This window comes from Anthonomus grandis, chromosome 4, assembly GCF_022605725.1.
Source record: "Anthonomus grandis grandis chromosome 4, icAntGran1.3, whole genome shotgun sequence".
Taxonomy (NCBI): domain Eukaryota; kingdom Metazoa; phylum Arthropoda; class Insecta; order Coleoptera; family Curculionidae; genus Anthonomus; species Anthonomus grandis.
In genome coordinates, this window is record NC_065549.1 from 10,998,202 (window position 1) to 11,024,991 (window position 26,790).

Below are 26,790 nucleotides of genomic sequence, written 5' to 3' on the forward strand. Positions count from 1 at the left end.
AGTGTTTTTTGCTGTTGATTAAAAAAAAACAACGATAACCAAATGGCAAGATTAATCAATCTTATGCAAAGAAACGTAGTCGATGCACTGGAAGAGACTGAAACTCTGGCAGATCGAAAAATAGGATGTACTCTTCATTTCTTGACCCATTTGAAATGTATTCAGATGCTCAATTTATTAAATTATATAGACTAAGCAAGCCTATTACGATGGAATTGATGTGCTCCAGGGAGACTGTGTAATTTGTCCGCTACTTTTGTTCACAAGGCTTATGCAGTTTTAGCTGAAAAATCTTGGGTGAATTTACCCGACTTTAATTCTGGGTGCTCTGCCATAAATAAAAATAATTCTTTCTTTTACTCACTCGACACAAAACCGCAATATTTTGTATTTTTTAAATCCAACTTAAAAAAAGTCCAAGAAACTCAAAACTTCGAAAAACCCAAGAAACGCCATGACAAAAACCTCAAATTTCCCTGATGTTTTTAAACTTAAATTTCAGGTTAGGTTAAACAAATTTTATCATCTTTATCCCGTTTGACATGGCCTTCAATAGCACTCAACTTTGTTACGTTGCCACTACATTTCATGTTCGTATGCGAAATTTCGAATGCTGTTCAAAAATGCATTTTTTAATTCGTGTGCGAATTTTGCCGCTCGACTTTGTTCGCATTCGAAGATTCTCGCATGGTTTCAAAAATACGGCCTCAGATCTGCCTACACTTCCACCACCATTGAAAAGCTGTTTTCAGCCATGTTTAGTCAAAGAAATTGATTACGTCAATGTTTGGATCTCCTTAGAAACTTTAAATAAAAAATACATTTAATTGTCTGGAATATTTTTCAGACAATTAACTTATAACTCTAAATTTGTTTTTTTATTATTCCAAGCAATTGAGTTTTAAATATCTTAATTGATTCCAGGCAATCGAGTGAATATAGTTACAAATTCATTATTTTGTTATTCCAGGCAGTTGATCCATACATTTTTTTACTGGTTCTATACAGTTGAGTAGTAAAGCAACAAATTCATTATATAAATATACCAGACAGTTAAATCATACGTCTATAATTGTTTTATTATTCCAGATAGTTGAGCCTTTAATAGTTTCTTCAAGGAAGTAAGGAGATGGAAATCTGTAGGTGCCAGATCAGGGTAATATCGGGGGTTATTCAAAAGGTTGATCCAAAGCAGTCTAGAAGTTGCTTCATGGCGTTAGGTCTACCTGCTGAAGATGATCGAACAAGTACATGCCTTGGCGATTTTTTTAAACTAATCCTTTAGTAGACAATGAAAAAAAAGGAGAAGACTTTTGTCTCCAACATCATTAAGAACAACAATTTTGACGTCGTTATCTGATTAAAGAAGATCCAACACGTCCACAGCTATTTTGTATCATTCACTTAATGTCGTATAAATACTTGTATAATAGCAAGAATGGGGAACTTCCAACTTAATAGATCTTGACCTATGATGGTCCCACGTGCCTACGTCTTTCTCTGCAGAAACTTAAAGTAGAACTTTTCAAAGTAAAAAAAAAATATAGCGCGTTTCTTTCCAATTTCCTTGACAATTGCATTTCAAGGTATTTCAGGTCGTCTGAAATACTTATTAGAAATAAGGATTGCTAAGGCTGGTTTATTTGTACTGTAAACTGTTGATTCCCTAAGTCTTCTTATACATTCTTATATGCCCATTGTCACCTTCATCTTTAACAGTAGGATCCTAGTAGTAAATTTATCTGACTGTGGTATAGACGAAGTTAAAAATGACTAAGACTTATATTATCGATGTCTTTTGTTTTGTTTTGATTGTCTTGCTTAAGAAGACTTCAGGTCAACCTGCTGATTGAATTTTGACCAAAACCTTAAGTAGACAACGAAAAGAAAGAAGAATACTTGTCTGTCCATCTGACCCGCTCACTCTCATTACCTTCATCTGCTCTCACTCTAATGGCACGATGATGATGTTGACATATTTAGCAGTATATTTTGCGGATGGTCTCGTTGGATTCAGAAGGATAAACTAAGATAGATAGTATCCATAGAAACCGAGATATCGACCTACAAAATTTGGGATTTTTAATTTTTCGAGTATACCCCCCCGTATCGAATTTTTCACCAAAAATTGATTTTTTTCGAAATCGAACTAACTATACCAGCGTCTTTTTCAGACCACCTACATTACGAAAACACGAAGTTCGAAGTAAAAAAGTAAAAAGTTTGAAGAAAATTTGAAGTAAAAAATAGTAATAGATAAAAATGTTCATTTTAATATAGACTATTCTTCTGGTAAATCAAGATTTATCATGACAATCTTCAACTCTCGTATTCTCATCCTATTTGTACCGAGTATCACCTTTATCGTTAACAGTAGTACCGTAGTAGTCAATTTAGCTGACTCTTGTATAGACCAAGTTAAAAATCATTAAGACCTACATTGTCAACGTCTTTGTCTTGCTGAAGAAGACTTATCAGGTTCACCTACTAAAGAAGATCTATCAAGTCCATGCTTTGATGTTTTTTTCGAGTAAATCGTCAAGAAAATGAAGAAAAGGAGAATAAGAAGACTTTTCTCTCCATTTGACTGACTTTATCAACTTCATCTATCAACTTTATCAACTTCATCTATTCTCACTGAGGAATTCAATTTAGTCTATTTTTGACGAGAAATAATCATTTGTCAGCGATACAAATAAATCCTGAAGATTTAGATGGCATAAATGAAAGTGATGTAAATGCATGATAATGATGATGTTGATATATTTAGAAGTGATGAAAAAAAGCTCCAAGAATAAGAAGTGGAACATTATTAAGAACAACAATTTTGGCTAAAGAAGATTCAACAGGTCCACAGCTATTTTGCATGATTTACTTTAGTCGTTTAGACGATATGAACCATTAAAGACTCGGATAATAACTCTAGTAATAGTTAAATATGTTATCGTCTAACCAGAGAAATCCCAAGTAGTAGAAGTAGAATCTCGGTTTAAATGGTTCAGAAAAATGAAGAATGGGAAACTTGCGACTTAGTAGAAGACGTTGTCTATGGCAGTCCCAAGTTCCATCGTTCTACTATGCAGACTTCTTAAGGCTGTTAGAAAAGAAAATAAGATATGGAGGTGTAATAAAAGAGAATCAAATTGTCAATTTCTTTATAGTTTCAGAATATGATTTAGGCAAAATAAAGCAAGATAAAGATTATAAAAAATAGCATGGAATAGAAATTGCACGGATTTCCCATCTTGGTGTCCTTGCCAAGTAAGGATTTCTTATGAAAATAGCCTTCATAGGTTCAAAAAACAATTTACTTTAAGATCTTGTTATTAATTTAGAAACTGGCAATTCAGACTATAGAGAACTGAAGATTTTGGTAGTTAGATTGGTTTCATCAGTAACTTATTAAATCTCTTCTATTTCTTTTTTCAAGAAAAACAACCTTCTTTTCCCTTCCATCCTGTCTCCTAAGGTTTACATATGGAATAGTTACAGAAAAGCCGTTCGCTGCTATCCATTAATGAATGTTTGCGGTCACTTCTGACTATGTTTCTTTATCTCTGGTAGTGTGAATTCATTCTCCTATGATTCCTAAACCCCTTTTTTCCTCCATTTTTCCTTCTATTAATAGTTGGAGCAAATTCATTGCGTATCAAGAGTTTATTGCCTAACCCATATCCCGGGTATGCTGTATTTTCGCGTTCTTGTCCTATCATCCTCAAAATTTCCACGTTGTTTTTTTTTTTGCTGTCCATGAAACTTTGAAGATTCTCCGATATTATCCACTTATTTCATAGCTTCCAGTCTATTCATTGTGCTAATCATTAATATCCAGCATTCCATACCATACAATAGAATGGACCATACGTAAAGAGTGAATCTTATTCTGAGCTTGAGGTCAAAGTCAGAGTTCGTAAAGACTTTTTCCCGGCATTTGATTTCTAAGTCCCACTACATGTAAGGAATATGATTTGGAAGGCTTAAAAATGTTGTTTTCCCTTCTCTGTACGTCCAGTTGCGATTGCTTGAGACTCTTTGGAAATCTATGAGGCTCACATACTTAAAAGAAAACTTTTGCAGACTTAGTGATGCGAAGGTCGGAAAAAATGGGAAATGTTAAAGAAGTTAAATAAATTGAAATAGAAAAGAAAACAGCTTGGGAGCCTTCACAGTAGAGAAGTATTGTAAGAATTCTTGGCTCCGTCAAAGTCTATTCACACTACTTCTGAGGTTGGGCTAGAGACTTTTTTTATCTCTGTAGATATATATGCAAATTACTGATAGCAACAATGCCTAGGAGCAAAAAGCAATGTTGAAGTTTGAAATAAGAACATATCACACTACCTATTTATAGTAAACTATGAATGAAAATTAAATTCGTTAAAACTTAAATGGGGGTCAGATCGCGTATCTAATCGTCAAGGAATTAAAATATAAAGAAGACCATCTGTTAAAAAATTCCGAGAACGCGCGATCTCATAATAAAAAAAGACCGAAGCCGCCGGTGCAAAATGAAATTAAATTAATAACAATAATCTGAACGGATAAAAATTCTGTTTTATTAATTTGGTTACTTTCACCGCGCGCGCGTTGATTGAAAGAAAAAAAATTCGATTTTTTTTTAAACCTTTTGACGTTCGTTCGCTTCATTATGGCTGTTGATTTTTTTTTTTTTTTTTGAAAATGAGGTCCGGGTTGGATCGAAACCTTCGCGAAATTATACTCTATCATCTGTAACGAGGGATATATTTAAATTTTTCGTAGTACAAAAGAAAATAATAAATTTTTAAGTCGTCAAGGTGCATTAACGATTTTTCCATGTTTAATAACTTAATAGTCATGTTCGGGATAATTCACGGTCATCGATCAAAAACCACTGATTATTTGGGTTAATTTTTAAATTGGTGGTTTTTAAGTGCTTCCGATTATTAGTAATTACAAGCCACATAAATCACGTTTATGTTATAAGGCGGTTTCTATATGAATCACTTTAATATTCTATTCTCTATAATCTTCTTCAAAATGAGTCACTTTCGCGTTCAGTCTGTATTAATTGATCATATTTTACATCTCTTAATTTATTTCATTAGGTCGTTTCCTCCTCTTCCATTTCTTTTATTTAATTGAAAATAAATAAATAATCTATTTTTAATCGAATTAAACTGATTTATACGCCCTGTACATGTAGGCATCGAAACTATGAATCAATTTGTAATTCAGTCATCAATTGATTATATTTAACATGCATCGGTTTATTCTATTTCGTAGTTTCCTTATTCTCTTTTATATGTATCGTCATCATTTTTCCCTTCGTCTTTTTATAACTTCTTCTTTAATGAACTAACCATACAGTGCTTATCTTAAATATGGATTACTTTGTCATGCTGTTTATTATTCACTGTTTTCCTCTTCTTCATCCTCTGTTTCTATTTCTTTTGCAATTTAAATAAATAAATTTTTAATGAAATCGAACTACCTTGACTGCAGAATAATTCATTAAGGAGCAACCTACAACTGGATCAGTTTGCAATTCAGTCTGTATTAATTGAGACTATCTACTAATTTTTCTTCTTTATGGTTTCATTTATCTTCTTCTTTTTCATCTTGTTCTTCTTCATTTAAAATAAACAAGTACTCACTAAAATCAAACTGCTTGCAGTTTATTCCTAATGTCACAAACACAATTTAAATGATCATTTTATAACTCCCATTTAGTGTTTAACCATGAACGGGTTATAATTCAAGCACCCCGGTCATGTATAAGCAATTCTAATTAAAATAAATTAAAAGTTGTATGCCAGTAGACCACGTCTAAATGTGGAACTAATTAGACCTTATCGTTCGGTCCGATCTCTAAACAATTTTTTTTTCTTTAAATCTTATAACGGTCACAGGAGATGGTTGCGTTGGCCGTTTATTAAATTGTTCTGATTTTCTGACTGAAGCGAAAATTACGCTCTTAGGTGTCAAGATTAAACTTATTAGTTCAGTTAAGATGGCTTATCTGTGAATTTAGATGAGTTTATTTAATTGAAGTTGGAGGATACTGAAAAGTTTACGGAAATGGTTTAATGCGCATTAAGTATTAAAACAGTAGAAGCAACACGTGGTAAACAGAAAATTTGCGAAGACTGACTGATTAAGTACATCTTTACCGTTGATTTATGTAGAAGATATGAAGAAATAGTTTTATACATAGTTTTCCTTAATATTTTTTCATTATTTTTCTTAGCATGCAGTTACTAAGTATATTCTTTTCTAAGATTTTTGTCTATCTTCTTCGGTAAGTCAGCGCATATCCTAATTGTAATGCATTCACTGCATCATCTGAATTCTGATCCAGTTTGTTCTAGCAAAGACCTTTTTACTATAACATTTCTTAAATCAATCAACTACAGTCGATTTTCAAGACTTGCTCAACACAACATGGAGTATTATGAAGATTTCATCAGCTGAGGCTTAGTAGAGCGATAGTTTTCTAGTAGAACGATCTTCTTCTCTTTTTCTTGGTTATTATTGGTCTTGAAGGATATGAAGTTCATTCAATATCTTCATTTTAATATATTTATTGCTTTTCTTTTATCATCTCTCGTACAGAGATAAAGCTATTTCCTATGAACTGCTACGGTTAAGTTTTTATGTTGTATCGATTCTTTTTAATATATATTGATATATTGTTGTACCTGGAGTACCCCAAAACAATAATTCCAAATATCTTTGGCCTCTTTGATCTGGTCAGTTCGATTTGATGGTCTACTTGATACTAATAACAGTGTGCTCAAAGATTTCATCAACCGGTTTAATATCTTCTTCTCGCCATTGCTGCTTTTTTGAATAGACATCTTTTGCTCATATCAAATTTCTTCAGAGAGTCATTATAAACTGATAATATTAGTGTCTCTTTTATTATTAGCCTATTTAATCTAATGTCTGTTAATCTTTATCAAATATGTTTTTACTTCTATCTTACCATTTTATATAATAATTTTTTCTCGTAGTTCTTCTTCATTATGACTCTTTCATGCAGTACGAAAGATATCAACTGATCTACACATCACATCCTTGATATTGCCTTAGAACAGAATTTCTGCTATATAAATCAGATGCCTCAGGGTGTTTATGGTACGTTCTTCTGATAACAGTCAAATAAGAAAAATTTAATTTTTGATGGAAATGTATGTCTTTGGACTAACAAGTAGACCTATTTTAGCAAAGTCTATATATTTCAACAATGAAATATATAGACTTTGATTTTAGTTTTCAGTTCGACATTGCTAATGTCTTCATATCTATTTCAGTGATTTTAGTCTCTGGTGCAGTGTTGCCAACCAGAAAAACTCCTTAAATGAGGGTTTTTTGTATTTTAATGTTTTTTTTTAAATTTTAACCTTCACTTTAAATATTTGAAGGCTAAAATTAAAAATATCCGGGGCGATGTTGCCGGTCTAAAAATTCTAGACGATAATAATAAGATTATTTTCTTTCATTTGGAATAAAATTGAATGAAATCAGACTGAATGTTTAATCTTAACGATTATTTTGAGTATTTTGTTATTATATTCAATTAGTAAAGTCAAGATAGATAGCTAAAGAGTTTTTAATGCAAAGGTGCGGCATAAATCTAATTTTAAGAGAAGTAAAATATTTAAGTCGAGGTGATCTACTCTGACTTCTTCAAGGCTTGCAACTGGCTGCATAGCTCGTCAATATCCCAAATTTGATGTTCTGCCGACGTTCTTAATGGATTCTGTTCTCTTCAGTTTTATTATAATCTCTTTATTATAATTTCCCTAATAACACAGAAACATACGAGAGACATTCATGCTCGCAACAATTAAAACATGCCAACTTTATTTCCTTATAGATGTACCAGAAATGTTTCTGGCAACGCCCATGTAACCTTTTTTAACGTCTGTATGACATCTTCTGTAAGATGTTTCTGCGACATTTTAGAATGTCGTATATATATTTTAGGTGCATGATATATTTGCTGTGGAAATGTTTCATTTCAAACATTTATAGCAATATTTTTGGTTTAGATCTTATTAAAATAAAAATTAATATTTATTTGAAAGCAATAAATGTACTTTTATGTATATTTTACATAAATATATTTTTTAAATCTTAGAACTAGGGGTAAAAAAAGTGTTACCTACTTGCAGAAGCAACAGACGAATTTTAAGCCGTTACTTATAACTACTACAATTAATTTCATTTACAAACGCGGAAATTAAACGACAGGAAATTACATCGTTGGAATGTGAAGTATTAAATCATAGATTATACTATACTATGTGTTTTTTCTATATTACTCTGATACTAAACCACATCAAAAGTATTAGAACTCGTTTGCAGCACGTTGTCGCATTACACCACGAACTTATATATATCTAAATAACAAATCTCATAAATATAATCTGGAGTGCTAATGCATATGGCCACGATACCCAAAAATGACCACTGCCGCCATTTTTATAGTGGTTGTGTCCTTTTGATGTTGGTCACTCTGAACATTTTCAGTGTTACCAACAAAAAATATAATAAATAACGATAATGAAGTTGACGACGCTGATGTTTAACATATGACCTGTCACGAACTAAATTAATTTTTTTCATTGTAATTGAGGGGTTTCTGGGAAAAACAATATTTGTCAAAACAGAAAAAATGTGGCAAATTAACAAAAACTGATTTTGTTGTTTATTCGGCTGTGAAACCCAGTTTTTTAGTTTTAAGGCTATGTAAGAAGGCATCTTATATATTTTAAGGTATATTTCAAGAAAAAAATCGGATTTGTGAATAAAATAAAATACAAAAAAGTCGTGACAAATGTTGTTTTTTAGGAATTTTTTAGAAAGAAGCTTGTAAAACAAGAATTATTTTTAGACATATTTATTTAAACGAAACTTATGTATTTTAGAAAAAAAACATATTCTTCAAAAGTTTTCTAAACGTATTTCAGGAAAAAAAAAACACGTTTTTCAAAAGTATTCTAACTGTATAAAAATATTTCTATTCTATGTCACTAGTTCCACTGCTGTTGTCGTCATTGTCTATTTCTGTATCATTTTCTTCATTATCTTGTTTATGAGTATTTAACAATCTTTTATAAAACATTAAATTTTCAGGTTTTTTAATATACTTTGATAAATTTAGTAGATGCTTAATTTTGGATTGTTTTAGTGTTACTGATTCCTTGTAGTTTTGCGTCAAACGAAGTTCTCTTGGCAAGGATTTGTTATTTCGTATGTAACTACGTTCCCACTCTCCAGAATAACTTTGTCCTGCTAGTACATATCCCGGTTCATTTCTGTCATACTTAAGCATTCTTACTGTTTTAATTTTTACCGGTGGTTTTGGGTTTTTTAGAAAGTATGGACAAATATTGCTTGATACATCAAATATCATGTTTGAGTCTACGTTAACAAGGTCATATGGGGATGGTTTTTCTCGTGCTTCCTTTATAATCTTGTCCCATTCTGAAGGTACTTCAACGGTTGTAGTTTTCTTGTGTTTTTCAATGAGAGAAAAATCTCTATTATTTGATTAAAAAAAAATCCTCTAACTGGAAATATGTGGATAATACTTTCGAACATCTGCAAACAGTGAACTAACACATACAAAAAACGCATGAGAACATAATTTTTATTTTGCCCAGCACACCCATCGCCGAGCAATATTATTTTTTTTGTGGTAACTTCATGGCTTTTTAAAAAGTGAAAAAGTAGAGAAGCGACATAATTTTGTCCTTTTTTGCAACAGTTTTGCCATAGCAGTACATTGTTGCATTATCATTTCCCTCATTATATATTCCAAAAACATAGTACAACATCTGAATGGCGTAAAAAACTTCATTTGTGCGAATATGAGGAACTCGTAAGTTCAGCATAAAATCAAAAGATATGCAACAATAATCGTCAGGATTTTGCCTAGCTAAATTTCGATAATGCTTCTTTAGCTGATAAAACTTTTCGGCTTTACATAAATGTAGATTTTTTTCAGTCTTTAAATTTGCTTTTTTTTCTATGTCCGTTTCGAGGTTTATCTGTTGCATTAAGTTGTCGCATATGCCACAGGTATCACTTTTTGGAATACCAAACTTTAACTTAAAAAGTGACTAATGTTGTTTTTCCCAGAAACCCGTCAATTGTTTTTAAACCATCATTAGGATTCTAAAATCACGACTCCTCACGATCTCTCGATGTGACTGATTCTAAATGACATTGTCAATTGTGAGTATTGCCTAGTTTTTGGCGATTTTTAAACGACGCTTGGCTATATCGTCTGCAACAGGCGATGTAGTTTCCTCCTTATTTAATACGTGGATAATGTGGAAATATCACCATCCTTATTTAAACGTATTTGGTTCACTATTTCTCAAGACCGAATTATTCTGAATTGTCTGTCTGTGTTTTTTATGATGGAATAATATATAGAGTTATTTACATAAACCCTTGCTAATTACAAACCTTCATAAAATCATCTATATTTTGATTTTTATAGATGGTTGTACCTATTAATGTAGAAACACTGTACATAGAAGGAAAGTAAAAGTCGTAATAGTGAAAACAGAAAGAAAATAAAAGTGTTTTTAACTGAATTTGTTAAGTAAATACAAGCAAAAATTTAAATGATCATCATTTTCATGGTATTAGGATTTATAAGATTCAAGTTTAAATTTAGATTTATAAGATTCTAGATTATCAGAATAATAAAACAAAGTGCATGCATCTATCCCAAGTTAATTGAAATTTTGTCTCATTTTAGGTGAGGATTACTTTCTTTTATAAATTTGAACGAAACATTTAAATTCTTAACTAAATGTTTATATTTTGTATTTTTTTTTAAACTTTTTATTTTGTATTTGTAAACATAACCTCTCAAAAACTTTAATTGTTTTGTTTCCCTACAAGTGGCACCACTGAAATTTGTCAGAGTGACCAACATCGAAAGGACACAATCACGGAAAATGGCGGCCCCCTAGTAGTGGTCATTTACTTTTCATCGAATGGGCAGTCCAGGTATATTTATTAAGTTCATGCGTCACACTAACAAGTAACAAAAAACCAAAAACCGCCACCTGCAATCGTTCCTAGCGTCACTGCAGCTAATGCTGCCAACCAACGTAAATCTGGTGTCTTTTAGCTTCTAACCAATAATTAATCGATAACTATGTCATTTAATAATTTAATTTTAAATACATAATTTAGATAATTTTGGGTTAGTTTTTCAAAATATCGGTAGAGATTTAAGCAAAATATTGCGTTGAAGTAATAGTATATTAAATTTTTATTTATCATTCATATACGGCAATTAGTCAGAAACTGGATATTTGAAATTATTTATTTGCTCCATCTTATATATATAGGTATACAATTACTGTTCGTGCTTTCGGATTTTTCCTGTTTTTTTTTTAATTTACCTCAAAAGGCTTTGATGACCAACATTTTGATTTTTTATTTTTCTGACAGCTAAAACTTTTACACGCGTGCAAAATTGATTTAGTAAAATGTTTCTGGCATATCATGTGTTATCTGGGTATAAAGCCTAAGTTTGATTTTTTGTAATCTGATATTCTTCAGGTGGATTGCAATATTAAAATTAGGATTAATTCCACCCAACACATTAAGAGTGTATGTGGGTTAGGTTGTATATAACTGATAATAATCCTTAAGTTCTGTAATGCGAGCATTATAATCCACTAGTAATTTAACTTCTTGGTTCTAAGCTCTGAAGAGAAAAATTTAAGTCGATTCGATACTGATTCGTTTAAGGCCTTTTACTCTTCTACTTGCTAATAATTAGTACAGGTAAGCTATAAGATTATTAGTACAGGTAACATCATAATAAAAGATGGTTTTACGGTTAAATTTTTTTTTTATGTACTTCAATTACTTTAGCTTCCGAGGCGATGTTGCTAGACTAAAAATTATTATTGCGATATTAGAAAGCCGGTCTTCTGCTTTGAGACTACCTTAGCTTCGAATCCTAGGGAAACAAAGATTTCTGTAATTTTTTAAATTCTCTGCCGATTCTAGTTGGTTTAACCTCCTAAAGGTTCATTAATACTTAAAAAAAAAAACAAATTAAGCGAAATCAATTTACAATATTTATACATTCGATGTACGCGGTGGTGATGCCTTTAAGTGCATGCGAGCATGCGAAAAGGCAATTTATCAACATCGCATATAAACAACCAGATCATTTTGAAAACTTCACAATGACTGATGAATCCGTATTTAGGTAATTGATAAAACTGCTCTTTCACAACAATAAGTGTAATTTGGGAATATTAATAAATGCCCCCCGGTACCCATACGGGGCTGCATAAAATCATAATATTCTATATAATTTGCGTCATTAAGCCATGATTATTTCGGTCCGTATATGGCGAAATTAATTTTTTATCGTTATCCTGTATACCGCGCAGTATTTACGGTAAAAACGATAAAAAAAATACAGTAATTTCATTAAGTCTAGTCTTATTAGTGGTAATTATCTTATTGGATAATTAGTTTTTTGAACAGCTGCTGCTCGTTTATTAGGTTATTAAAGCGAAATTTTCAGATGGTTTCTCTAGTTTTTAATATTATAGTCGTTCCTAATGGCGGATTCTGAGAGAAATGTTGTGATACATTATATTTAATGGTACTTTCTGATTTTACTGAAAAATTGAAAATTATGATGGTCAGTGGCGTAACCTTAGCTTCTCACATAGGAATTCACTATCCCCTAATTAAAAAAAAATGTATAATTTGATAAAACCTACGTAAAATCTTTCTAACTGCTTTACACGAATGCTCTAATGGCATTTCTATCCGCATTTAATTTGATATAAAATGCGTAGGTTAATAATATTTGGAATTTACAAAGAAAAAATGAAAATTGACACATTTGTTGCAAATATTTGAAAATGTTTATTTAATATTTTAACTTTACAAGAAAACGATGATCCGTTTAAGTTTTTGAAAAAGACGTAAAAATTTTTAATATTTTAAAAAATGTCTCTTAAAATAAATATAATTTTTCTCTAATTTTTTAAAATATTCAAGGTATAATATGAAAAAAAGTATATACCTAAACATATTATTATTTGTAAAAAAATTCAATCAATTTCTTTCACGTCATTCTAAACATGTTTCTAGGATATTCTAAACTCAATTTAAAATTTGGATACAAATAACATGAAAAATTAAATATCTTACATAAATTTTTCTAAAATGTAAATATGACGAGATATACGCTTAATTAATTTGCAATGTTTTTTAAAAATGTTCAGAAATTTTTTTAAGTAGTTTAAATTTTGCAGAAATAATGAAGTGAATCTTTCGGAATAAGTGAATCTTTCGAAAATGTTTCTTTCATAAAAAATGGTTGGCTCCAATTTGCCATCTTTTCGAGCAAAAAAAGGACATGTAAAATATTGCTTATATTTAAAAATGTTTAAAATTTACAAATTTTGTATTATACCCTTTTTTCACCATTTTATCAAAAATGTGCAATTAAAAATATCAAATTTATTTTTCATTAATTATATTTAATTGAGAAAAAAAGACAAAAATTGGAGAATTAATAAATGTTTTAAGGAAATTTGAATATTTTGTGCACATTTTTTGGGCACTTTTTAAATCTTTACTTAATGTTTTTTTAAAACTGTTTCAAACTTTTTTTATGTTTAAAATCCACAAGAAAAAAAATTTAAAAAAATTGCTTCAAGGGTATTTACACATTAATTACTTGATCCTACCTATAAAGAAAAACTTTAAATTAACTTTAAATTTTAAAATTATGACAAATAAGCCTCGAAGGCTAGATACATACAAAAGTTTAAAACTAATAGTTAATGTTCACGAAGAAAGAAAGAAGTGTACGCTAAGTATAATTCATAGTAGAGATGAATATAAAATGATAAGAACTTCTCCAGTCCAAGAATCTCTCCAGTCCATTTTCGACTCTTTTGGCTTAATCATGCACATTAAATCACCTACCAGAATAACTAAAACCAGCTCTAGTACAATAAATTATGTCGTATCTTCCTTTGAGCCAGATTTCGTTGATTGTACTGTCTTAAGGTCAGGTTTCTCAGACCATGAAGCAGTGTTAACAAAGTTTTCCATAACTAAATCTAAAAGTAAAAATGTTTCACGCAAATTAGGCCGTATTTTCTCGGATAAATTTTTTTTACATTTTAGGCACCTTTGTCAATCAACTGACTGGAATATTCTCTCTAACGACGTTGATTCAGAATTCTCTAGATTTGTAAAAACGCTATCTAGTCTTTCTCACAAATCATTTCCTTTGAGACCTCTTAAAAAGAAGCAACATAACCCCTGGTCTACCCAAGGCTTGCGTACATCTGCTAAGAACATGCGCTTATTATCTCATCTTAAGAAATTTTCAGACAGCGCTTTTTTCATGAATACGTAAGACTTTACAAAAAGATTTATCAGAGAACTTTAAAAGCCGCCAAGGATATTTACTAATTTTATTATAATAGAAGACTTGCTAAATCTAAAAATGTGGCTAAGGAAACATGGTTGATTGTTAATGCTTTGAGAAATAAGCCTTCTTTGTCGAATACTATCTCCACTTCATCTGAGAACCTTAATGATTATTTTGTAAATGTGGTAAATAATTTAATGAGTACCATAACTCCTTCCCATAATCCACTTTCATATCTTCCCATTGCAAATGAGAATTTCCACAGTTTTTTCTTTACGCCCGTAGTGTTACCAGAGCTTTGCAGTTCAATTAGGGAAATCAAAAACAAAGGCTCTTCTGGAATTGATGGACTTAATTAATCAGTCTTTTCAAAAAGGTGTTTTTCCTAACTGCCTTAAGTTGGCGATAATAATTCCACTACATAAAGGAGGAGACAAAGATCAGTCTTCCAACTATCGCCCTATCGCTCTTCTTCTCACACTTTCAAAAATTATTGAAAGATTGGTTAAAAAAAGACTTCTATGATTTTTGCTAAAATACTTACTTCTCATCAATTTGGATTTTTAAATAACAAATGCACAAATGATGCTATGTTTTCTCTTTTTAATAATGTATACTCTAGCTTAAACAACCAACACCCTATAGCAACAATTTTCTGTGATTTTTCTAAAGCCTTTGATTGTGTTAATCGTGACATCTTATTAAAAAAGTTGCAATATTACGGGTTCAGAGGAGCGCCTTTTGAATGGTTTAAGTCGTATCTCAGTAACAGAAGTCAAGCTGTGAGAATTGATTCGACTATGTCTTCTTGCAAGCCAATACAAAGTGGAGTGCCTCAAGATTTCGTACTTGGCCCCATTTTGTTTCTTATCTTCATCAATGACATTGCTAATCTAAATTTTAACGGTAAAGTCTGTCTATTTGCTGATGATACTTGTTTTACCTGGAATAATCCGGATATTTCTACACTTCATAGAACCGTATCAAGTGATTTAACTACTATCAAATCATGGTGCGACTCTAATCTCCTTTGTCTCAACATTTCCAAAACTAAAATGTTGTCCTATAAAAATACCTTGCAATCTTTTGTACTTGGTAACGCAACAATTGACGAAGTTGATTCTGTAAAGTTTTTAGGGCTAACTGTTGACAATTTCTAAGGAGCTTAGCCTGTCTACTTCTAGAACAGTTTATTTTGCCCTTTTTGAATCGCAGCTTCGATACGCGCTTCCATTCTGGGGTACATGTAGTGCAACTCAATTTGACCGTATTTTTAGACTAAAAAAGAGAGCTTAACGTTATACACTAATATTTAAATACAGAAATCATTGCCAGCATTTCTTCAAAAAATTTTAAATATTAACTCTTCCATCTTTATTCATATTTGAGTCCATTTGTCTAATACGCAAACACGGTTCAGCATCGGATAGGTCTTTCCATAGTTATCCACTTAGAAATACGAAACATGATCTATACCTGCCTACCCCACATTCAGAGTTGGTCAAAAGTTCCATATTATATAATGCAAAAAAAATGCACAATCATCTGCCATTGGAAATTAAATCCATCACATCTTTTTTTGCATTTCGTAAAGCATTAAAAGCATTCTTACTGGAGAGAGCTTTTTACACAGTTAACGATTTTTTTTTTGTAATCATTGATTTGAAATTTCGCACTAGCTGATTATGTATTTTTACTATCTGTACATGTTTAGGTATACTGCTTTGTGTAGCTATTTTAGGATTTTTTATAATTTTTTACTTTTTTAAACATTTTTTTTAACATAGAGAGATTTTTTAATGATTTTTTTTGACATTGTATACACTAAAATGTATATTTTATAATAATATTTTTGACTACTTACAATTTTTAAATTGTATTAATCTGTATATATTGTAGATATTCTATTCTATTTATTTATTTATTTTTTCTTTTCTTTAATTGTGTTTTGTTTGTATTTTTGTATCTTTTTTGTTTTACAGCTTTGTCTACAAATTGTAACAATTTCTTGACAATAAAGCATTGATTGATTAATTGATTGAACTATACAAACATTAAATCTATATTAGGAAACATATAATCAAATATTGTTGAAACAGTAAAATATGGAGTTAAGGTTAAAATAATAAATTGTTAGTATAGATAAAACTTAAAATTAAATTTATACTAGGGTTAAAATTGTAAAATAAAACAACACGAAAACTGTCTCAAAAAAACAAAATATATAAAAAGTAAAATATAAAAGCCAAGCTCACCATTCTCTACTTAAAATACTTTCACTATTCTCTACTTTCTTAAAAGCCTTTTGACCTGATTTAAATTATCTATATGTCTAAATAAAAATTTTAAATTTACAAGAAAAAGAAATTGGAAAATCATATTTCAAAAAATTTCTAAATAATATTTAAAATCTACGAACAAATGAATTAGCATCTTACGCAAACATTACGAAAAAATTTATTAAATACTTACATATTTTTATACATTTTAATAAAACCACTTGAGATAAAAAAAAATTGAAATATTTTTCATAAATGTTTGTAAAATGTTATGAAAATAAATAATAACATTAATATTAAATAAACACGTTATTTCAATTTATTAAAAAATTGCAAACATTCCGAAAATGTACAAAAAAAGCAATTATGGAAAGAAAGTATAGCAAGCTTAGAAGCTCAAATAAAACTGATTTTGTTTAGAAAGAAATATTTAAAACATTCTATTCCCATTTCGTTCCTAAAAATGAACACATTTGAAACACAGAGGACACATTGGACACAGTTATTCAAAACGCAAAATTAATAAATGTTTTAAGGTTATTTATTTATTTTATGTAAATGTTTATGGGAGCTATCCAAAAGAAATTTGGAAGGTTATGCTAAAAATGTTTCAGATTCTTTTCGTAATGCTTAAGTTAAAGACAATCAGGTTAAAGAAAAATATTAGAATAATAAGCAGTTTATGCGACTGCTTTAGATGTATTTAAATGAAGAATGTAAATTGGCAAGAAAAAGAAATTGAAAATTTAAAATTTGACGAATTTTTTTTTCAAAAAGGCGTATTTAATGGAAATAATGATTTTTTTTTGTATTTAAAATGTACTCTTAAATAAAAACTGTTTTCAAAATACGAATTTAATGGAAATAATTGCTTCCAATTGAAAATTGGCATAGAACCAAAAATGAATAATTCATTAAGGTTAGCAAAATATTTAAAATTTACGAATACCTTTAATTTTATATAAATTCCACGCAAATGATTTAAATATTTTAAATTTACAAAAAATATTAAAAAATCCACATATTACGTAAATAATACAAAAAAAATTATAATTTGAAATATTTTTGATAGATGGTTCGGAAATATTATAAAAATAAATACTTGTATAGGAAATGTTAATTAAATATGTTATATTTTTAATTTATTAAAAAATAGCAAAAAATCAAAAGCAAATGGCAAAATCAAACAATTTTCTTTTTTAAACATTCTATATTGATATTTAATAAACATATCAATTTGTCAAAAAACTGAAAAAAATCTGAACGTTTTTTAAAAATGTTTCGGAAATATAAAATAAATACATATTTACAAATTGCTAAAAAAGTGCAATCATTTGGAATGTGTTTGCTCAAATGTTTATTCAATTTTGTATAAATTCGTATTTAAAATTTAAAAAAGGAAAAATTATAATTTTTATAATTATGTTAGCCAAACATTCGAGAAATACTAAATATTATATTTCCATTTGTTCTTAAAAATGCATAAATATGGAATGTATTCCATTCGAAGATGTATTAAATTGTTTTTTATTTAAAAGTAAAACAATTTTGAAACTTTTACAGTGACAAAATGAAATAATAAAATTAAACATTATAAACACAAAATTTGAAAACGTTTAATAAATATTTAAAGTTTATAAAATAATATAAAAATATTTCGGAGATCCTTAGTACCGATAGATATTCCAAAATATTTGTCCTTGAATATTCCTGTTAGGAAAGTTGAGATATTTAATTTATAATATTAATTTTAAACAGTAATAAACAAAAAAAAATATTTCAGAAATATACTTTAAGTAATTTTGATCTTAAGAGCAATAAACGAATGTACCTAATGAACTTAATAAAAATCAGTATTCTAAAAGAAAGTTATTCCGAAATTTAGTTTTGGCAAAACGTTACAAAATCATATATATTTCTTTTTTTTAGCCCGATTATTATAAAGATGCTGCCCATTTTCATCGCGTGGGATCTGGTCCAGAATACCGGATGGAAATCCCCAATGTAAAACTGGATTATACCGGTACCTATACAGTTTATGCGAAAAATTGCCATGGAGATGCCAAAGCTATTATATCTTTGCAAATCAAAGTGAAAGGTAAGTAAACCCTTAACATTTCAAACGTAAATGTTAATTGAACCTTTGTAGATACAACAAATATGGACAAAAATCAAAATAAAGTGAGGTAAGTATATAGAGTAACAATAAAATTCCCATGATGCTGACAAAATTAATTTCTTAGTGATATCCAGAAAATACCAAGGGTTTTAGAAGATCTTAAAGATCTAAGGTGTTGTGATGGAGACTCCATAACACTGGAATGCAGCTTTGAACCCAATAAACCTGACTTGGATATTAGATGGGAAAAAGATGGAAAAGTAAATTTAATAATTAACCATCATCCAATATTATCTATATACATTTTTTAGATTCTAAAAAGTGGCAAAGATTTCTCAACAGAATTCAACGGAGAACGTGCCAAGCTAATCATATCGGAAGTATATCCTGAAGATGAGGGAGAATATTCTTGCATAGCGTTCAATAGCTTGGGCAAAGCGGTTACTTCAGCATGCTTAATTGTTGATTGTAAGTAGTAGAACCTTTAAGGCTACGACATGTTAAACTTGTTATTAATTGTAGTGCCGGAAGAAAAAGAAAGCTTACTGAACGCCCAGCTTAAAAGACCACCAAGTCTGTTTTCTGGAGGCTCTACTCCGGTATCTACTCCTAGAACCACACCTAATAGACTTACACCTAATAGAAGCTTATCACCTAGAAGACGTGAGCCAGTTTCTTTGGAAACTAGGCGTAGGCACGTAAGGGCCGCAGCTCCCAAGTTCTATGCTTTTCCTCATAATAGAGTATGTTCTCAAATGTAGTACTCATTCAAAAATAATTTAATATATGTTTAAATCTTAGGTGGCAGAAGAAGGAGAAACTATTAAGTTCCAATGTGCAATAGCAGGCCATCCAGATCCTTGGGTAAAATGGTATAAAAACAACGAAGAAATCGTTCCATCAAGCAGACTCAGTATCGTTGAAAAAGAAGACCTTAGGTCATTGGAGATTAAAGATGTTACTACTGCTGACTCTGCCATCTATAAGGTAAAAAAATAAACCGATTTCATATTTTATAAATATATTTTTGTACGACTAATATAAATATAATTTTTTATAAATGAAAGAAAGGGTGCTTCATTCTGTAGCAAGTGCCAGAATATAAATCGTCGCATTGTTAAGAAAGAATACCTTTAGCGCCATCTAACAACAGTCATTATATAAGGTATATGGAGCCTAAAAGGTAAACTATTTAAAAAAATAAAACTGAATTACATTGATAGTCGTACAAAAGTATAATCTATAATATGACAATATTGAAAAATTCTACACTTATTAAAGAATACCCTATTCTTTCTAGGTGGTGCTGGAAAATGACGTAGGTAGAGTAGAGGCCTCAGCAAGACTGGATGTAATAGCACACAGAACCCATAGCACTTCAGGCATAAGAGCCAGAAGCCTATCCCCTAAACCAGCCAGTAACGGTTACTTAAAAAGTAATATTTTAAGTGCCTCAGCCAGATACGGTTCCAGAGCCAGACTGTTTTGTGACATCAAAGCGGTACCAACCCCATATTTAAAATGGTATAAAGATGGAGTTCCACTAGAAGACTCCATCAAATACTTTTCATCATATGATGGGCAAGTGGCTTCTCTTGAAATCGAAGAAGTCAACTTTGACGATGAAGGAGTTTACACTTGCGTTGCAGAAAATGTTAATGGAAAAGGAGAAACTTCTATGCAACTCACTGTACTAAAATGCCCTAAAATTATTAAGCATTTGCCCAAGACGTTGACTTCTGGAGAGGGTGCGCCAATTATTTTGGAAGTTCGAGTTGATGGTGCTGATCCTTTAGATATTGTCTGGATGAAGGATGGATGCGTTTTACCTCAATGCAAGGAGTTTGAGCAGGAGTTTGATGCGGGTCAAAAAGTGGCCAAATTGGTCATTAGAGATCCTTATAAAGAGGATTCTGGGAGGTATACTTGTGAGGTGTATAACATGTTTGGCGAGGAGAATAGCAGATGTAATCTAACAGTTGCAGGTAACTCCTTGGAAATTCTATATTTTATTTATAGTCTAGAGTAAAAGTTAAAAGGATTATCGTTGTGAAGGGAAGATGGTGAGCACAGGTGTATTTGGATTTTCACTATTACTTATCGCGGCAAATCAGGGTTGTTACTTGAAGTGATGTAATTGGAATGATGACTTAACCAAGATCAAAGTTGCAGCAAGTTTTCTTTCTTGGATAAAAGCAATCATGAAGCTTCCTTACATGGAAGTGAGAGGTTGATGTAGTGTAATCGATGGTCAGGTGTATTTCGATTTTCATTCTTACTCGTCGTGGCGAATCAGGGTTGTTTCCAGTTACATAATTGTTAAATTTCCTATATGATTAATTGAAGATGAATTATGACCTAACCTAGATCAATTTTTCTTGCTTGGTAAAAGCAAGGGGAGAGATTACTGAAAGCTTGATTCATATAGTTAGCAAACATAGAAGTAGTAGAGTGTAGAAATGAAAAGGTAGACCTCAAGTGAATTCCTAATTTCATTTTGCTGAAAATGCAATTTCCTATATTATTCTGATTGAATTATTGATGTAAACTAAATCCAAGGAGCTTGATTATATGGAAATGGAGTTGTGGTTTAATCGGTGTAAAGTGAAGATAAAGAGGTAGAGCTCAAGTTTATTTTGATTTTCGTTCTTATTTGTTGTGGCATATTTGGGTTCTCACCAGCTCTATAATTAGGCAACTTGCTATATGATTATGATTACTTAACCATGATCAAAGTTACATCAAGTTTTCTTCTTTGGATAAAAGCAAAGAGAAAACCTTGTTCAATATCCTTAATTAAAAATGAATGTTGTATAATAATTCTTATGAAGCTGCATAGGAGTTAATGATGTCTAAAAGATGGCAGAATTAGTTATAAGAGGTCTTTACAAGAAGGATTCTGGGAGGTAGACTTGTGACGTCTAAAACATGTTTGGTAGAAAAGTAGCAGATGTAATTTAAAATTTAATGGAAGTTTCTTGCCAAGTATATTTGTAGTTAGAGAGAAATTAACATCATAGCTGCAGAACTTTGAAGTACTATAGTGATAAGCATTGAGGATTGAGTTTGGTCTTTAAGGCTTCAAGGAGCTATTAAACTTAAGAACCTATTTGTTCATCTAAAAATCTAGACGAGTTACGAAATGTTATATGTTCGTATTGGACTCAATTTCCTATATTAAAGATGAATCATATGTATTAACTCTTGTGAAGCTAATTTATTGGATAGGAGTCAGAATTGGTTATAAGAGATCCTTACCAAGAGGATTCTAAGAGGTACACTTGTGATGGGAGCAACTCCTTGTCAATTATATTTTTATTTTAATTGTTTTTTAAATTTAATAATTTATTTTTAATTGTTTCATTTTTCAAAGGTAAAATTTTTCAAATAAGGTCACTAGGATCCAGCTGTCAACAAATTTTTTCCTTTGGGCCGTAGATTTTGCTAAAATTGTCAATTATCGGTATTAAGTGAAGATGAAGAGGTCGTGCTCGGCTGTATTCGTAGTCTAATTCTTTCTCTCATGAGTAATGACTCTTATGGAGTTTCAGTTGACCTTCCTGGAGGAAGGATGGAGGTATCTTCACCTTAGTACAAGGAGTTTGAGCAAGAGCTTATTAAGCTCCAAGGAGAAACAAAATTGCTTATTAAACGTCTTCACAGAAAGCTTCTGTGCAAGCTGAACCTTCTGAGCTCTCTCCTAGTAACCTCCTTTTTATACATTTAGAATAATGATAGCAATATGAAAGTAATATATAAAAATAGATTATGGAAAGCTTTAAGAGGCCAATTTAGGAAGCTGTTGAAGATGAGATCATCGATACAAGGAAATTCTTGACAAAACAACGTCATCCAGTTAACATTTTCCAAACAACCGAATGGTTTACGTATACGTGTACGACAAACCGAAATCCCAATGCCTTGTATTGCAAAATGTTTATGTAAAATGATACATGTTTACTTAAGGACCGAGCAGGATGTTCTCATGATTAATAACGTCGAGTCCACGCGAACCACCGAAATGAAAATATCACTGGCGCCAAACCGTGTATTTTGATTATGTAAATCATTCTTTAATTGCTGAAATTTAGTGGGTGACTTTCGGCATGCATTATGGTTATGTCTTCATTTATTTTGAGTAAAATTACTTATATGACCATCTTAGGAGTAAATAGTTTTATGGGTTTCAGTAATGGGGAACACAATGTAATTAACGTTTTTAATATATGGTTATTAGTTCTGTCACGGTTAATTTAAATAAATTAAATTGTTGCAGATAAGTCCTTTCGTCCTTACATGGACTTTGTTAAAGATCCGTCCTCACTAATCGCCGTCAAGGGAGGGATTGCTTCTTTTTGTGCTAAAGTGGCACATAATGTCCCGGTACAACTTTTCTGGGAAGTTAATGGACAAATGGTGAAATCTTCTGAAAAATTTAAGGTAAGTGAAGCGGAAAAGGAGAAAAAGCCAAAAGGCTATTTAATCGAACTCTTTTGTTATAATCTTTAAATGTATCTAAACTTACTGAAGCAGAGACCAGTGCAACGAAGAAAAAATTAAAACCAATTGAAGATCTTGAAGAATCTGAATCATGGGAAGAAAATATTAAATGTTTACTAATCAGATTTTGAAAGTAGCAATAAATCTTGGAAGAAAGCTTCAAAAGGCATGGAGGGAAGCTTGGGGCCTCTAGTGCAGAAGTTATTAAAAATCTTGAAAAAGCTACTAATCCACTTCATTGAAGAAATTAAAGTTGTAAAACTGAGCAACTTAAATTTCGGTGAATTCTAAAGAGAACGAGCAGAAGTAAAACTGTGATTTTGAAAACCTGTACGATGCTGATGAAACTAGAATCAATTGCTAAGTAATAAATAAGTTTCAGTATGAAACAACTCCTTCTAGTGAAAACGGTTTAAGTGAAGGTAATTGAAGAATCGTTCATGTTCAAACTCTTGCATTAAAGCAAATGATTTTGAAAAATCTACATTGAATCCTAAAGAGATATAGAAATATATTGAAGGAAAAATTAAAACTACACTTTTGTAAAAGGTCTCTGCCTATGGTATTTAATTGAAATACTAAGTAATAAAAAGTTTTCAGTAGAATTTGCTAAAAACTCCAGCTGGTAAAAACGGTTTAAGTAAAGGCAGTTGAAGCTGAAGAGGCGTAGGGATGTATTGAAGAATAACTGTTGTAAGTTATGTTAAACTTTTGATAAAATCTTCAAGCAACTCTGGCTGATTAAAATAGTCAAGTGAATATTCCTAAGGTTTTTTGCTAAGCATGAGTTACTAGAAGAAGCTGCTGTATTTGAAAAACCAACAGAATCCCGGACAGACATTGGGACGTTTTGAACAGAAACTTTTGGAAATATGTAAAATACTGATGAAACTGGATTGAAATGCTAAGTAGTAAAAAACTTTCACAGGAAATTTAAAGAAATTCCATTTGGTTAAAAAGTGAAGATAGTTAAAGAAACCTTTCTAGGCTTAAAATTTAAGAATATTCCGGATTATTGGCCAACTTTCTACATGTGTCCCGAGATGTCACAAGGTGTGCACGCTGCTTGCTCCATCCTTGTCGCATTTAGGTGATGTTAATGTTGAAACAAGAAGAAACTCCCTAAAATTTTTTCAATTAAGGCATATTTCTAAGCTTTAAATATAAGAAAAACTGAGTCAACACTGATCTCAAATAACTCGAACAGCCGAACCTGAAGCTATTTCCCTTTTGCTAGTCGTACTGGCAGACACCAATTGCCATTCCCAAAAGCATTAAGTTTTCGTGTTCAAGAGATAGTAAAAGTGTAATATTAAAGCACTTTATCCCTTCATAGTTCGAAGAAGATAGTAAAATTAATCAAATTAGAATCTGATGAAATCCATTGTGAATAAAATGTTTGCTACTGATGAATTAATGTTAAAGAAAGGATCTGGTACTTAAGATCATTCTGGATATCTCTTAAAAAGTTATTTTTTTCAAAGATGTAGTGGATTAGGGTCTATTGCTAAAATAAAAATGATTTCGATGCTAAGTCTATGGTTCTCTTTAGTTTGACATACCCTGATAGCACAGATTGCTCAGGGACTATACTAGATCTTATCATAGAATAGGCAATAACAGTAGAACGTGTGACAATAGTTCCAGCAATATACTTGATCACTTTTTCACTCGGTTAGTTAAAGAAACCTTCCTGGACTTAAAATTCAAAAGAAGCAGTGGAAGCCAAATAATTATTCAGATATACATACTAAACACATTGATTTAAGGCTAGTATAAATATCTATTTATACTGTATTTATTTCCTACAATTTACATCGCTTTAAGAGTCGCGCCAATATTCAGAACTAAACTCGTAACATCAAGGAGAAGATGGATATATTAGATGGACCACTGTTCCGGAACATTCGCCAACTTTTACACGTGTCCCGAGATGTAGCAAAGTATGCTCGCAGGTCTAGGCGATGGACGAAATGATTCCCGTATACCGCTGGTATATTCGCGGCTATTAAGATTGTTACGTTATGGTAATGAACAAGCAAGCAGTGGCTCTATAAAACGATCTAGCCTGAAAAACTCATTCATTTACATCGTAACTCAGCTGTACCTAAAGTTACTTCCACTTTTGCGAATGGTAATGACAGACCCAAAAGCCATTCCCAAAATCATCACGTTATTCAGGATCGAGGCCATGTAAGATAATGAGATTGTAACAATAAAGTTTATCACTTTATCCTTTAATAGTTTAGAAGAGGAGAATAAAATCAATCAAATCAGAATCTGAGGAAATGCATTGTGAATAAAATGTTTGTGAATAAAAATGCATTGTAAATAAAAAAGGGTTCTGCATATTTGATTGTAGACTCCCTTGAGTTGCTTTCGTCAATAACGTTAATGACGGACACTTAGGGTTCAGTATGCCAATTAAGGATACCTTTTCCAACGAAAATCAAAGAATTCTCTGAAATTTTTTTACACCCTGATAGCACAGAATTTTTAGGAACATACTAGAACTTCGGCAATAGCGGTAGAACATGTGATAATTATTACAGAAATATTTAAATTAGTGACATAGATTATTAAATATTTCTGGAATGTTCACTGATGTATTTTACTTAAGGTGCCGAATTAAAGTTATATTAAAACAAAGATGTGACGACATGACATCTTTATTATAAATATTTATGAAACCAATTAATTGAAACACATTGCACAGTTTTCGTAATCTATAATTGCCGTCACACATAAAACAATGTGTGACGGCAATTCCTCCGTAAATTCTTAGTTTTTATTAATTCGTCCTTAATATTTTCGGTTCGTCGGCATTTTTTACAACCGGCAGCCGAAATAAACCCGTCATGTGCCAAAAAAAAACCGGAGGATTTCGGACATATGGTTAAATATGAACACGTCCCGTGGTATATGGGTATAATCATCTTAAGAATGTTAAAAACAGCGCCGTAAAAATAAAAATGCTTTTTATGACCCGCGTCATGAAAATGTTTGTGCCAAAATATTGTGCAAAACTGATACCGGCCGAGGCTATAAAATCTGGACTTTAAGTCGCCTTCTCTCATGCGAGGTGACCCCGCGACTGGAATTTTTATGCCTTTTCGCCTTTTTTGGTGTTTAATTATTGTATTTACAATAAAATAAAATTTAAGTGACTTTTGGAACGAGACTGATTATTATATATTAATTTTCATGTCAATAGTTCTTAGAATATTAGTATATAAGTGGCATTTTGTCTCCCGTTAACTATTACAGTTGTCAATTCGTCAACACTAAAAAACTTTTTTTTAAATAAACATGTATGTCCTGAAGTGGGAAGACTTTTTACGAGTTTAGAAGAAAAATTGAGTCTTAATAAAAACTCCTAATTGAGCTTAAACGGTCCAAAAACATCTAACAATAAAGTGCCTTTGAGCCGATGAGTTTATAAGAAATAACTGAAA

The 26,790-nt window shown here is 31.0% G+C and overlaps 1 protein-coding gene across 1 annotated transcript in view; it reads left to right on the top strand.

Moving 5' to 3' along the window:
- LOC126735716 (nuclear anchorage protein 1-like) overlaps positions 1 to 26,790 on the top strand; it is a 178,206-nt gene that overhangs the window by 97,062 nt on the left and 54,354 nt on the right. Inside the window, exons 44-51 of the mRNA XM_050439795.1 lie at positions 18,646 to 18,814; positions 18,866 to 18,902; positions 18,960 to 19,095; positions 19,147 to 19,303; positions 19,358 to 19,578; positions 19,637 to 19,822; positions 20,136 to 20,820; positions 23,112 to 23,275. Coding sequence (XP_050295752.1) covers positions 18,646 to 18,814; positions 18,866 to 18,902; positions 18,960 to 19,095; positions 19,147 to 19,303; positions 19,358 to 19,578; positions 19,637 to 19,822; positions 20,136 to 20,820; positions 23,112 to 23,275 — 1,755 coding nt within the window. The remainder of the gene's footprint in view (positions 1 to 18,645; positions 18,815 to 18,865; positions 18,903 to 18,959; positions 19,096 to 19,146; positions 19,304 to 19,357; positions 19,579 to 19,636; positions 19,823 to 20,135; positions 20,821 to 23,111; positions 23,276 to 26,790) is intronic.